General features: G+C 40.6%; 1 protein-coding gene and 1 non-coding gene across 3 annotated transcripts in view; one reads left to right on the top strand and one right to left on the bottom strand.

The window, feature by feature from the left end:
• MAN1A1 (mannosidase alpha class 1A member 1) overlaps positions 1 to 15,636 on the bottom strand; it is a 215,233-nt gene that overhangs the window by 144,760 nt on the left and 54,837 nt on the right. For both annotated transcript variants that reach the window (XM_038767351.1, XM_038767359.1), the window contains 2 exons: positions 10,747 to 10,862; positions 1,649 to 1,729 (listed from right to left, as the gene is read on the bottom strand). In XM_038767351.1, coding sequence (XP_038623279.1) covers positions 1,649 to 1,729; positions 10,747 to 10,862 — 197 coding nt within the window. The remainder of the gene's footprint in view (positions 1 to 1,648; positions 1,730 to 10,746; positions 10,863 to 15,636) is intronic.
• Positions 5,611 to 5,748, top strand: LOC119925120. Its single transcript, XR_005449788.1, has one exon. It is a non-coding gene; the product is annotated as a small nucleolar RNA SNORA7 (small nucleolar RNA).

The raw sequence follows: 15,636 nt of genomic DNA, 5'->3' as shown, positions 1-15,636 counted from the left end.
ATTTTCTCCAGTATTTAGTAGAGTCTTGCACACAGAAGGGGCTCAATACATAGTATTGATTGATTGCTTTGTACTTCTCTAGCTCTTATTTCAGTGCATTCCACCTAGAGGACCCTCAATATATGCTATTACCACCACTACTATTACACCCGAGATCCAAGAAATGATAAACTAGGATGGAGAAATGGAAATGAAAAGTTGGGATCCTTTTAAATGAGTCAGTAATATTTATAGAGCACTTACTTTGTGCAGTGTACTGTACTATGTACTTGGGAGGGTTCAAGAAAAACAGCAATAATGATAATGGAAATTGTACTGTTTGTTGAGTGCTTACTTTGTGCTGGCACTGTACTAAGCATTGGGATGAATACAAGCAAATCAGTTTGGACACAGCTCGTGTCCCACATAGGGCTCATTTTAATCCCTCATTTTACAGATGAGGTAACTGAGGCACAGAGAAGTGTAGTGACTTGCCGAATGCCACAAAGCAGACAAGTGGCATAGCCAGGATTAGAACCCATGACCTTCTGACTCCCAGGCCCGTGCTCTATCCACTAAGCCATGTTGCTTTAATGATTCCCTGCCCTCAAGGAGCTTACAATTTTTTAGGAGAGACAAATGCTAAAATAAACTGTAGGCAGAGGGAAGCAACACAGTTTAAAGACATGTGCATGAGGGGTATGGTGTTCCCAAGTGCTTAAGGGGAAGCAGCGTGGCTCAGTGGAAAGAGCCCAGGCTTTGGAGTCAGAGTTCATGGGTTCGAATTCCGGCTCCACCAACTGTCAGCTGTGTGACTTTGGGCAAGTCACTTCACTTCTCTGGGCCTCAGTTACTTCATCTGTAAAATGGGGATTAAGATTGTGAGCCCCCCGTGGGACAACCTGATCACCCTGTAACCTCCCCAGTGCTAAGAACAGAGATTTGCACATAGTAAGCACTTAATAAATACCATTATTATTATTATTATTATCACTATTATTAAGGGATGAAGAGCCAAGTGGTGAAGCTGTGTGATGTGGAAATGTGGAAATGGCAGTTGAAGCGGCATGGTAGGGTGATGAGGGATTAACTAGGGGGTGGGGGTGTGGGGGTCCCTCCTGGAATAGATGTGATTTCTGTGGGGCTTCTTAAAACCATCCCTGCAGTCAGGTATTTGAATGTCAAGTATTAGATTATTTAAACTGAAATTTTATAATTTTGTAAACACAACTGCCATGTGTGGCACCTGAAAGGCAGGACAGATAGGCACTTAGTTTAGAAATTTCAACTGGGAATGACAAAGTTTTCACTGACTTCTTTTTGGCTGACATCGTTAAGATAGGGAAAAGAGTTACCACAGAATTTAATTATTAGATCATTGCTTGTTAAATTAATAATTTAAATGTAGATGACTTCATGGCCTCACCTCTCATGTTATAGCTTCCATGAGGTGAAGAATCATGTCTTCTATCTCTACTGAACAATCCCCAGCACTTTGTACTGTTCACTCTCAGAGGGTAAGGGCTCAAAAAATACTGATTGGCTCAGATTTTTAGAATTACTCAAGGCACAGAACAAAATAGCAGGCATCACAACTCAAACCATTTCCATACATTCTGTAAGTTATTTTGATTGTTGCTCACAGGGTTCACAGAGTGCTTTTCCTTACCTCTTCTCCAGAGAGATAATAGGCTGAAAGAAGCCCTCCAACAAATCGAATGTTTACTTCAAAAACAGAGATTTCAGCATTCTGTGGAAACAAAACATGGGTTTAAACCTAAAATGGTTATGACAGCATTCTATCCAAAAAAGAACGGCTTTATTACATTTTCCTAATAAAAAAAATTTGAGACTATGCAATGCTTTTACACCAAAAAGAGAAATGTCTCACATCGCTAAGATGTTAAAGTTGACTGAAATTGAAAAGTCACTTAAGCAACCATGGTATTTCTAAAGCTGTCCGTTCAAGGGAAATTTTTGTGAATATGTTTCACTGAGGAAAGGAGGTCACTTCTATCTGGGTTCATTCCATCTACCCTACCATGCCTGTACTCTTAAGGAGGAAGTGACAATGGAGCCAGAGAATATGTCTTTTTGATTTTGTCTTATGTTGTCGAGTCGTGTCCGACCCATAGCGACGCCACAGACACATCTCTCCCTGAACGTTCCAGTTCCATCTGCATTAGTTCTGGTAGGGTATCCAGAGAGTTTTCTTGGTAAAAGTAAAGACTCCTCATTCTCGGCTTCAAGGCTGTCCATCACCTCGCCCCCTGCAACCTCACCTCCCTTCTCTCCTCCTACAACCCAGCCCGCACCCTCCGCTCCTCTGCCGCTAACCGCCTCACTATGCCTCATTCTCGCATGTCCCGCCGTCGACCCCAACCCACGTCCTTCCCCTGGCCTGTAATGCCCTCCCTCCACATATCCGCCAAACTATCTCTCTTCCTCCCTTCAAAGCCCTACTGAGAGCTCACCTCCTCCAGGGGGCCTTCCCAGACTGAGCCCCCTTTTTCCTCTCCTCCTCCCCATCGTCCCCTCTCCAACCATACCTCCTTCCCCTCCCCATAGCACTTGTATATATTTGTACGGATTTATTACTGAATTTATTTTACTTGTACATATTTACTATTCTATTTATTTTGTTAATGATGTGCATATAGCTATAATTCCATTTATTCTGACGGTTTTGACACTTGTCTACATGTTTTGTCTGTCTCCTCCTTCTAGACTGCGAGCCCATTGCTGGGTAGGGACCATCTCTATATGTTGCCAACTTGTACTTCCCAAGCACTTAGCACAGTGCTCTGCAGACACTCAATAAATACGATTGAATGAATGAATGAATTTAGAAATTCTACATCCTGATAGGTGAAGAACGACTTAAACCTGGAGTTGATCTGAATCTATTATAATCCCAGATGACAGTCAATCTAAAACAAAAAATCTTGCTTTGATAGTTCAGTTGAAAAATTTCCATGCTGGAAAAATACATAATCACTAATGCTTCTGTAATGCATACAGAGTCCTTGAGGAGACAGTATAATTTATAAATGTCTGGAGCAGTGAGAACTGTGTGGCCAGAGGAAGGAAAACTGATGTCTTCTCTTACTAGAATTCCTTTCCATCTAAAAACAAAGGATTTTCTTCTTATTCCACCGTTAGCTGGGCGTTTCACAAACATTCCCGCTGCATGAGGGGAAAGAGACTTAAGTCTCAGCTGAAGGACAGTTGTCTTTCACTAGTAAAGCTTCAAATGTAACCCGGGGGCCTACTAGGGAAAGGTCTCAATTCAAGAAGAGAAATAAATGCAGTTGGTAACAACCCTTCAGTTGGCTTCACACATGGAGTCAACTCAATTTAATAAAAACACGTCTCCACCAAGAGGCTTTCCCTGAGTTCTAATCCCGGCTCCACCACAGTTCCTCTTCTCTCCCACCCTTGTGCGCCACGCCTGCCTTGGATCTGTAACCTTTATTCACTCCACCCTCAGTCCCATAGCACTTTTGTACATGCCTGGAATTAATTTATATTAATTTCTGTCTCCTCTTCTAGACTGTAAACTCACTGTGGGCAGGGAACGTGTCTATCAACTATAATATTGTACTTTCCCAAGAGCTTAGTAGAGTGCTCTGCACATAGTAACTGCTCAATAAAATACAATTGATTGCTCTGCACACAGTAAGCACTGATTGCTTAGTACAGTGCTCTACACACAATAAGCACTCAATAAATATGACTGAGTGAAGACAACTGACATCCAGTTCTGCTCTTTAAAAGTTCACGTTAATGACCATAAGCTCATTACAGGCAGGGAATGTGTCTGTTTATTGTTATATTGTACTCTCCTAAGCCGTTAGTCCAGTGATGTGCACACTTTAAGCACTTAATAAATACAAATGAATGAATAAATCAATGACCTAAACATTTAAGTACTCAGCTCCCGCTATCACTAGTGCACGTATCTTACATACCCTATTACTTCCTCCTTTTTTAAGGTATTTACTAAGTGCCTATTATGTGCCAGGCACTGTACTAAGCACTGGGGTAGATACATGCTAATCAGTTTGGACAAAGTCCCTGTCCCATCTGGGGCTCACAGTCTTAATCCCCATTTTGCAGATGAGGTAACTGAAGCACAGGGAAGTGAACTGACTTTCCCAAGACCACACAGCAGACAAATGGCAGAGCCGGGATTAGAATTTAGATCCTTCCATCTCCCAGGTCCGAACTCTATCCAATAGGCCACACTGCAATCTATCTGTAATTAATTTACATGTCCACCTTCTGCACCTAAACTGTGAGCTCCTGTGAGCAGAGATCATATATACTAATTCCATGGTACTCTGTGATTGGAGCACAGTAGCATAGAGAAACCACACAGTTAATGCCTGTGGATAAAAGAATGACACAGACATTTTTGTTCATTGTGCTTCTAGAAGCAGATTTTACTGCCGACTTTTGCTAGTGTAATGGAAAGGAAGTAGCAAAATTTCGGGAACTGAGTACAGTAATTTAATGGAGAGGATCAGCATTGTTGATCAGGCAGTAAAACAAAAAAAGGAAGTAGTACTGTAAAAAGAATTTGTGAAAATTACATTATCATAATGATAATAATAATTATATTCGTTAAGTGCTTACGATGTGCCAGAAACTGTACTAAGTGCTGGGGTAGATACAAGCTAATCAGGTTGGACACAGTCCCTGTTCCACATGGGGTTCACAGTCCTAATCCCCATTTTACAGATGAGGTAACTGATGCCCACAGGAGTGAAGTGACTTGCTCAAGGTCACACAGCAGACAAGTGGAGGAAGCAGAATAGAACCCAGGTCCTTCTAAATCAAGGCTAGCCCCTTGCTCTATCAATTAATTAGGCCACATTGCTTCCTAGTACTCTAGGAGGCTTTGCTGTTTCTGAAAATGATACACATCTGATAAATTTTGTACAGTTGATAATATCTGTGATCCTCACTAGGCTTACATAATCAAACAATGGTATTTATTCAGCCCTGTGGGTGGAGCAGTGTTTTTAATATGTGTTTACCTTTTTCTGAAGTAGAACAAAATGGCTACTTCAAATAATCCAATTTAAGAACATTATGTGAAGTAAATGACATATAATTGAGAACTTAGAAAAGTAGGTGCCCTATTAAAACTTTCATCGTTTAAGTAGTCAGTTTCCTTTAATACAAGAGTAGACTTTTTAAGATCATTTAGAAAAGTATGTTCGTGTTTCTAAATTAAACTGAGCCAGTGTCAATATAACATATTCTCAAATTAGCCAGCCCAGATTTAGGGTTCCCCATGGATCATTAAAACAAGAGTATGCTCCATTAGAAAGACTGATGGCACTGAATGTGTTGCAATTATTATCTGGATAAATCCTTTTTCCTTTATTTACACTATATATGAATGAGTTAGTATGAGTTTTTTGTTTGGGAAAACTAATTTTAGAAATTGAATCAGGAAAGGATGAAGATCCTGAATATGTACACTAATCCAGACAAAATATGCTTTAAAATGTCCTGAATATTTTGTTCTACCTCATCTGTAAAATGGGGATTAAGATTATGAACCCCATGTAGGACAGGGTCCGTGTCCAACCTGATTAGCTTGTATCTATCCCAGTGCTTTCCCTCTCAAGATCGCATCTGGAGTGTTGCCAGTACCCTACCAGTCTTGGCTACGGGAAGCAGCATCAAGCAGAGGCTTACCCATTCCATTCCTAGCTTGGCCAGAGGCTAGTGAGTGGAAGGCAATCTGCTACAAGTCGAAACTCACCCATACTGGGAGAGAGTTGAGGGCAGAGACTCAAGTTTTTGCATGGAAGGGGGGCGATGGTAAACCATTTCTGTATGTTTACCAAGGAAACACTAAGAATACGATACGAGAATGACTGCAGATGAAATTGGCGTAATCTGGGACAGCTGTGTCCATGGAGTCGCTATAAATTGGAAACGATGCGACAGAAAAGAGAAGATCCCAGTACTTAGAACGGTGGTTCACATTTAGTAAGCACTTAACCAATACCATTATTATTATTAGATACAGTGATGCACAGAGCATCATTCTTAAAATGAAGAGTAAAACTAGGATGAAATATTGACTGGAATAGCTCAATAAGAGGCAATCCATAAATGGCATGGATTGAGAATATGAAGCTCTATATTTATTACTTGCCATGGAAACCTATACTAATGCACTGCTACATCAATGTTCAAAGACGCCACTACCTAGAGTGAAATTTTATCCGAGGAGCAATAAAAGTCTGCTGCTTTTCTTCCACACACTGGTTCCATCACCTCGGCCCCTCCTACCTCACCTCCCTTCTCTCCTTCTACAGCCCAGCCCGCACCCTCTGCTCCTCTGCCGCTAATCTCCTCACTGTGCCTCGTTCTCGCCTGTCTGGCCATCGACCCCCAGCCCACGTCATCCTCCAGGCCTGGAATGCCCTCCCTCTGCACATCCGTCAAGCTAGCTCTCTTCCTCCCTTCAAAGCCCTACTAAGAGCTCACCTCCTCCAGGAGGCCTTCCCAGACTGAGCCCCCTCCTTCCTTTCCCCCTCTCCCCCTCCCCATCCCCCCCGCCTTACCTCCTTCCCCTCCCCACAGCACGTGTGCATATGTATATATGTTTGTACGTACTTATTACTCTATTTTATTTGTACGTACTTATTCTATTTATTTTATTTTGGTAATATGTTTTGTTTTGTTGTCTGTCTCCCCCTTCGAGACTGTGAGCCCGCTGTTGGGTAGGGACCGTGTCTATGTGTTGCCGACTTGTATTTCCCAAGTGCTTAGTACAGTGCTCTGCACACAGTAAGCGCTCAATAAATACGCCTGAATGAATGAATGAATTCTCCTTGCCTTGGCTGTTGCCTCAGCTCTTTGCAGTGCTTGGTGAATTTTTTTATTCTGCCTTTCTGCTTTTCCATCTTCCTGAAGCTTCTGCCCAGAACACTTACTACCACTTTGCTGGGCCACTCTTCGCATTCAGCCACCTGCTGCTTCTGTCTGCTAGCAATCCATAGCTAGGCTACCTCATTTAAACTACACTTTGTTGTGTCTTTAAAACACTTCTTCTGATGTACCAATGGCAGCTGCTCAGAGAAGCAGCATGGCTTAGTGGATAGAACACGGGACTGGAAGTCAGAAGGACCTGAGTTCTAATTCTGACTCCACCACTTGCCTGCTGTGTGACCTTGGGTAAGGCATTTTACTTCTCAGTGCCTCAGTTTCCTAATCTGTAAAATGGGGATTAAGACTGGGAGCCTCATATGGGACAGGGACTATGTCCAACCCAATTATCTTGTATCTACCCCAGTGCTTAGAACAGTGCCTGGCACATAGTAAGCACTTAACAAATAGCAATGTACTTAACAAATGCCACCATCATCATTATTATTATTATTATTATTGTTAATAACTTCTCTGGCCTTCTGACAGTTATTCTCCTTGCCTATGCTACCAAGAGATGCTGCTGAGATGGACAGACACTGTTTCAATCCATCAACTGTATTTATTGAGTGTTTACAATGTTCAAAGCACTGTACTAAGCACTTGGGAGAGAGTACTAATGTAACAGAATTAGCAAGCATGTTCCCTGCCCATAATGAGTTTACAGTCTAGAGTTTGATGCTGCCAGACTAACTGCTTTCCAGGTCAAACACTTAGTACAATGCTCTGCACATAGTAAGGTCTCAATAACTACTAGTGATTTACTGATTATTGCCTTGTGATCTTGTCTAGGCTATTGGATGTCAAATGTGGATCATAATTCACATCAACAGAGAAATATATATATATATATATATATGATAGACTCTGTGGTGGATTGAAGACCAAAATTTTCAGCCCCTCACATACACAGATAAGAATACTGCCAGTAGCAGAATCGTCAAGTACGAGAACTATTGCACAATCTTAAAGGACGAAAATCTCATATTTTCTGCTGCAGTGAGTACTGATATTTAGACTGGCTTTTACTAAGCACAATAACATAAAAGTAAAGCTAGTGAGAATAAAATATAAAAATATACCTGAAATTTTTGAAAAGCAATCTAAACTTTAAATTAAATCTGGTTGCTACCCCATAGCTAAAATTAAGAGAGTTCCAATTATTGATAACAAACACACAACATTTATCTCATATCTTTAAATGAGACAAAATGAGTATTTCCTGGTTTTACAGAGTTTCTGTGGGTTGTAATATCCCTTTATAGTCAAAAGCACTCAAAAACAATCAAAATTTCAATTACGGTTCTTCTATTACATTTTCTCTGTGTTTTTTCCCTTCTTCTAAAGTTAGATCAGGGAAGATTTTTGTATCCTAGTGACCATCTCATATTTTTTAAACTAAATTATTTTTTGGTCCTACTTGAAAAATGTTCCATTTTAAAGCTAGCAATGATTTGTCCAAGCATTAATTTAAGTAATGTTCTAAATCAGAAAAAATGGAACAGGCTTTTTCTGCTCTGCAGCCAGTAGACTCTCAATAAGTACAATCTGATCTTCTATAAGAGGGTGGGGGGAAATTTCTTCCTTGCAAAAGAACAGCATTAAAGAAAATCCTCACTGTAACATCACCTGCTTCAACTTCGCACACAAGACATTTCTTCTGACAACGTAGAATATTTGGATTCAACAGTTTCACATTGTAGGATGAAAGCTCCCTATTTCTTGACAATGTTCTAGCCCAAACTGGTAGTGAAAGCTTTTTTTGTGGGCAGAGATCGTGTCTACCAACTTTGCTGTATTGTACTTTCCCTAGCCTTCAGTACAATGCACTGATAGATTATTGCTGTACATGTTCATTCGTTCATTCATTAAGTTGCATTTATTGAGTGCTTACTGTGTGCAGAGCACTGTACTAAACACTTTGGAAAGTACAATACAGCAAGAGACAATCCCTGCCCACAACAAGTTCACAGTCTACAGCCCCTTCCTTCCTCTCCCCCTCGTCCCCCTCTCCATCCCCCATCTTACCTCCTTCCCTTCCCCACAGCACCTGTATATATGTACGTTTGTACATATTTATTACTCTATTTATTTTACTTGTACATATCTAGTCTATTTATTTTATTTTGTTAGTATGTTTGGTTTTGTTCTCTGTCTCCCCCTTTTAGACTGTGAGCCCACTGTTGGGTAGGGACTGTCTCTATATGTTGCCAACTTGTACTTCCCAAGCGCTTAGTACAGTGCTCTGCACACATTAAGTGCTCAATAAATACGATTGATTGATTGATTGACTGATTAGAGGGGGGAACATAGTAAGTGCTCAATAAATGCCACTGATTGTCTGACTGAAGACATGTCATATGGCAGAGTATTTGGAGAACAGTTTCAGCTCAAGGTATCTACAGCTCCCTTTGGCCACTGCTCCAGCCCGAGAAGGACATAAACACCAAAAGATTGAGGCCTCCCGCGCTCTCAATATTGGTCTAGGAGCCAATCAATCGATGATATTTAATGTGCACTTACTGTGTGCAGAGCACTCTACTAGTGTTACAGCAGAAAGGCTGTCCCAACCCCTCACCACTGAGGCCCCTGTTCCCACCTAGTCAATCGTATTTATTGAGCGCTTACTATATGCAGAGCACTATACTAAGCACTCAGGAGAGTGCAATATAATATACTAGACACATTCCCTGTCCACTATGAACTTACAGCCCACAGGAGGAGAGAGTGGCAGTATGCCTTTGTAGCCTTAGGGACAAAGGGAAGGCTACTGCCCTGGCTACAGCTGAGATGGAGGAGACTGTCAGTCTGAGCAGGGAGGAACCTGAAATCATGTTCTTCCTGTTAGTTTTACGGTTATTCATGTCCTCTATATTTTCATTTCCTCTTTCCTTATGTGTCTATCATCAGTATCCTCCACCCTTTATTGTTAGATTATGAGCTCCTCGGGAGCCATGGATCTCATCTGTGTTCATTCCCAGGGCTTAGTATAGCTTTTTGCACATGGCAGGTACTTAATAAATACCACTACTACCAAGAACTTCTGAGAGTTCTACACCCTTCCTGTAAACACTGAGCTATAAAAACAGAAGTCACTTTAAATGACCATTTGTATGACAATAGTAAAATCATCACGGAAATGTCTAGATATGAAAACAACAGGCAAGGTAGGATGAATGAGGAACACAGATAAAACAAAACGTTAAGGAAACCACCTAAAAAATGTAATCCATCAGCAATTTTAATTTGTGAGGAAATGCCAATGGTTATACCTATCAACACACTTACAAGCACCAAACTAAAACTCCTCAACAAGGAATCAGAGATAATAAAGAACTCAAAAGATCTAATAACCAAACATCTTGAGTAAAATATTAGTGAATTTTTAAAATCAATGTGAAATAAAAATATCCTTTGATAGGGACTGTTTCGAAAATTGCTTTCCTTGTTTAAGGAAGCCCCCTCTAGGCTTGAAAAATATAGAATTCTACCAAAAGGAACTCTTCTGAGTTTATTTACTGAATGAAACATTTGTGAACTAAATATAACTGTCCTCATCTTCCTGAATACTTTTTAACATGAGAGTGGCTCATTTCTGAAGGTAGTCACAAAAAGTATTAACCTAAATGAAACTTCATTACTAAAGATACATTCTTGATAAGAATTTGAACTCAGTTGATAGTGAAATAGTACATTTTCCTCACAAATAATTGTGACTTGTAGATCATCTGGCTGATTAAAGGGATTGGACATACAATTAATTTAATTTATTAATTTAATTTATTATTATTATTTAATTTATTTAATACTCACCACATTAAATTCTAAATTTTTCTCAACCCACTCTTTGGCTTCCTTGAATTCATCTTTCATTTCCATAATATATAAAGTATCTAGGGCATCTACTATGGTTGCTCCTTGGATATTTCCTGAAAATGAGAAAAAATATACACTAAAATAGCTGTTGTAACTAAATATATGTGAATTGGAAACATCTAATAATAAGACTCATGGTATTTACTAAAGCCTTTCTATATGCTAAGCACCGTATAAGCGCTGGGGTAGATACAAGGTAACCAGGTCAGATACAGTCCATGTCCCACATGGGCTTTCACAGTCTTAAGCCTCATTTTACATTTGAGGAAAGTGAGGCACAGGGTTTGTTTAATGACTTTCTCAAAGTCACAAAGCAGGCAAGTGGCTGAGCTGGGATTAGAACTCAGGTCCTCAGAATACCAGGCCTGTGCTCTTCCCACAAGGCTATGCTTCTCTGTATGTGAATCTGTATATATTATAGCTTTAATTCTATTTGTTCTGACGATTTTGACACCTGTCTACATGTTTTGTTTTGTTGTCTGTCTCCCCCTTGTAGGCTGTGAGCCCGTTACTGGGTAGGGACCATCTCTATATGTTGCCGACCTGTACTTCCCAAACGCTTAGTACAGTGCTCTGCATATAGTAAGCACTCAAATATGATTGAATGAATCTGAAACCAAATATCTTATAATTCCTCAATATTAATTTATATTAGGTTTGAATACCATTTCATTTTTAAAGCAATCATTTCCAGTTGGATAAATATGGGAATATTTCAAATAAACAAATGAAAACATTACTTTTTTGTTTGTTTGTTTTTCATGGTATTTGTTAAGTGCTCACTTTGTGCCTGGCACTGTACTAAGGTCAAGAGTAGCTACAAGCGGATCAGGTTCCTAATATCTGTCGAAAGGATCACAATAAGCACAAGTAGAGAAGTATCGTGGCCTAGTGGCTAGAGCGCGGGCCTGAGAGTCAGAGGACCTGTGTTCTAATCCTGGCTCATCCACTTGTCAGCTGTGTGACTTCGGGCAAGTCACTTATCTTCTCCGTGCCTCAGTTACCCCATCTGTAAAATGGAGGTTAAGACTGTGAGCCCCACGTGGGACAATCTGATTACCTTGTGTATGTTTGGTTTCGTTCTAGTATGTTTGGTTTTGTTCTCTGTCTCCCCCTTTTAGACTGTGAGCCCACTGTTGGGTAGGGACTGTCTCTATATGTTGCCAACTTGCACTTCCCAAGCGCTTAGTACAGTGCTCTGCACACAGTAAGCGCTCAATAAATACGATTGATTGATTGATTGTCTACCCCAGTGCTTAGAACAGTGCTTGGCACATAGTAAGTGCTTGACAAATACCATTATCATTATTATTATCATTATTACTAAGTTCATGAGTAGACACAAGATGAACAGGTTAGACACAGTCCATGTCCCAAGTGGGGCTCATGATCTTAATCTCCATTTTACAGATGAGGGAATTTAGGAAGAGAGAAGTCAAGTGACTTTCCTGGGATCACTCAGCAGATATATGGCAGACCCGAGATTAGAGCCCAGGTCCTCTGACTCCGAGGCCCATGCTCTAACCACTAGGCCATGCTGTGCTTCACACTGTGGGTAGGGAATGGCTACTAACTCTATTAGACTGTACTCTCCCAAGTGCTTAGTACAGTGCTCTGCACCCAATAAGTGTCAATAAATATTATCGATTGAATGAAAATTAATTAAGCAATAATGACACTGGTCATGTGGGCCCCAAGACTACCCTAAATTATTCTTATAGAAACTAAGTACAAATACTGGCTAAATGACAAATCTGAAACAACTCCTCACCCTTGGCTTCAAGGATCTCCATCACCTCGCCCCCTCCTACCTCACCTCTCTTCTCTCCTACAGCCCAGCCCGTACCCTCCGCTCCTCTGCCGCTAATCTCCTCACTGTGCCTCATTCTCACCTGTCCCGCCGTCGACCCCCGGCCCACTTCATCCCCCTGGCCTGGAATGCCCTCCCTCCGCACATCCGCCAAGCTAGCTCTCTTCCTCCCTTCAAAGCCCTACTGAGAGCTCACCTCCTCCAGGAGGCCTTCCCAGACTGAGCCCCCTCCTTCCTCTCCCCCTCCTCCCTCCCCATCCCCCCGCCTTACCTCCTTCCCCTCCCCACAGCACCTGTATATATGTTTGTATGTATTTACTACTCTATTTATTTTATTTGTACATATTTATTCCATTTATTTTATTAGTATGTTTTGTTTTGTTCTCTGTCTCCCGCTTCTAGACTGTGAGCCCACTGTTGGGTAGGGACCGTCTCTATATGTTGCTAACTTGTACTTTCCAAGTGCTTAGTACAGTGCTCTGCACACAGTAAGTGCTCAATAAATACGATTGAATGAATGAAACAAAAATAATTATGTCAGACATTAATGTTTATAATATTTCCTCTAATATCATGGGAGTAGATTTCTCCTAATTCCATCTCTGGTTCAGTGTATCAAGCATAAATAACCCTTAAACAGAGGGGATTCATGAAATACAAAGTCATACTATTATATGACCTGAAGGCAAGGAGAATTCTCTAGGTTAAATGCAATCTCTGCCTCTTTCAATAGTCTTGATGTGTAAGTAGGAATGAGTTGTTCCAAAAGATGTTTTGGGGCAGTGAGGCTTTTAAATATGGGATAAAATGGGAGAGGAGCTGGGAAAGAATAACCTTCCCCAATTTCTGTCCAAATGATCATAATAAACACAGGTAAAGAAGCAGCATAGCCTAGTGGATAGAGCATGGGCCTGAGGACCTGGGTTCTAATCCCAGCTCCACCACTTGTCTGTTGTGTGACCTTGGCAAAATCACTTGACTTCTCTGCCTTAACGTACTTCACTGGTAAAAACGGAGCTTAAGACTGTGAACCCCATGTGGGACGTGGGTTGTGTCCATCTTGATTATCTTGTACTTACTCCAACATTTAGTGCAGTGCCTGAAACATAATAAGAGCTTAACAAATACCACTGAAAAGGAAAAAAATAAGCAAGGGAAGAAAATGAAACCCAAGATTGTCCAGCCTCTAAGTGGTGCAGACATTTTTGCTCAAAGGCTAAGAAACAGCCAATACTATTCCTTATTGTAAGTGTTCTCCTTAGGGACAGTACTCAGAAGTTTCCAAGAGTTGAAGGAGAGGTGAGAATGAATTTCTAAATGACAGAATGGGTGTCCATGGAAATAGTATTTCATATTCAGCATTTTGTTCTACAGATGATTATTCAGGAATAGATCTGCTACAAATATTGACGGACTTCTGCACTGTCAATATCCTTTTCTACAGAAATATCTTGGCCTGATGCCACCCCAATTCCTAGTTTAGGATGGAGCCGGAACCCAGAAGATTCTCCTTGCAATTGAGAATTAAGCAATGCATTTAAAATTGTGGCTCCTGAAGTTTAATCAAGTTGTTTAAATCAGGGTATCTCAAACTAGAGATCTTTTTTCCCCATGGTATTTATTGAGTGCTTACTATGTGCAGAGCAGTGTATTAAGCACTGTGGTAGGTAAAAGGTAATCAGGTTGGACACGGTTCATGTTCCACATGGGGCTTACATTTTACAGATGAGGTAACTGAGGCCCAGAGAAGTTAAGTAACTTACCCATGGTCACACAGCAAACAAGTGGCAGAGCTAGGATTAGAACCTAAGTCTTTCTGACTTCCAGGCCTGTGCTCTAGCCATTAATGCTTTGCAGAATCTTCTGGAAGGCACCTGGCAATCTTAGAGTTTTTCAAGGATTTGAATCTGATAAGGGTTATTTCAGATAACTAAGACTGTAAGCCCACTGTGGGCAGGGAATGTATCTGTTTATTGTTATAATACACTCTCCCAAGCACTTAGTACAGTGCTCTGCACACAGTAAGTACTCAATAAATATGGCTGACTGACAAAGGCCTCTATGGAAGTTCTGAGACAGAAAAGTCCAGGGAAGCTTGGAGATAGAGGAGTTTGAGAATCCCTGCTTTAGAGTGATTGAACTATGAGCTGCTGCTCCTCCCAAGCGAGAGTAAGGGAGGAAAGATATAATCAGAAGGAAGGCCACCTAAAAGATGGGGGCGAAGCACAAGCCTGAATGGCTTCTTGATTCTTAAACTAGAAAAGAAAGCTTCCAAACTAGTCATGACTTACTCCCAGTTTAAAATAAGGTCTACTTTTAAAATCAACCCTCAGAATAACCTACTCAGACTGACAATCACAGTCAATGAGGAGCTTCCTATTTTCTTGTCTCCCATCCAATTTTACTACTTTTGAAAGACCAATCTGGGTCTCTTCACTTTGCGGCACATTTTACATAAAATGATTTTGGTGAGGGAGCGGTCTAAGAGAATGTCCTCAAAATGTACATCCTGCTAAAAAATAAGTCTTATTTATTTATTTTTAAGCCAGGGGGGTATTATTCTACTTACTTTCCTTGCAAACTGTTCATTCTAAGTGGAAAATGAGCTGAGCATAGTGTTGACTTCCTTTGCTAACACATTTCACTACCTTATTTTGCCAGCCAGATGTTCAAGTGTGAATTCTTTGATATGCTTTTACGCAAGACTGCTCAATGTATTTTAATATTTAAGCATGAACTGGCCATATGAACAGTTTGGATTTTATTTACTTGTGGCTAAAATGTAAAGTGGACAAGTTTCAAGACATCATTCTCTTAAAGTCAACCCGGAGCACTATCCAAACAAAAGGAAATATGGAGCTAAAAGAGTCTAAAAGTGTAAAAAAATCTCAGCTTTCAGTCCCCACCACGTGCACACTAAAGTATCCTTCACTCTAAACAGTCATGAAGCGACTTGACAGAGAAGGTTAGGGCTCGAGATCTTTAGTACTTAGGGTTTTAATTAGCTGCCTTTTAAC

Source organism: Tachyglossus aculeatus, chromosome 2 (assembly GCF_015852505.1).
Source record: "Tachyglossus aculeatus isolate mTacAcu1 chromosome 2, mTacAcu1.pri, whole genome shotgun sequence".
Taxonomy (NCBI): domain Eukaryota; kingdom Metazoa; phylum Chordata; class Mammalia; order Monotremata; family Tachyglossidae; genus Tachyglossus; species Tachyglossus aculeatus.
The sequence above is the reverse complement of the archived record's forward strand: the minus strand, read 5'-3'. Positions and strand labels throughout refer to the sequence as shown.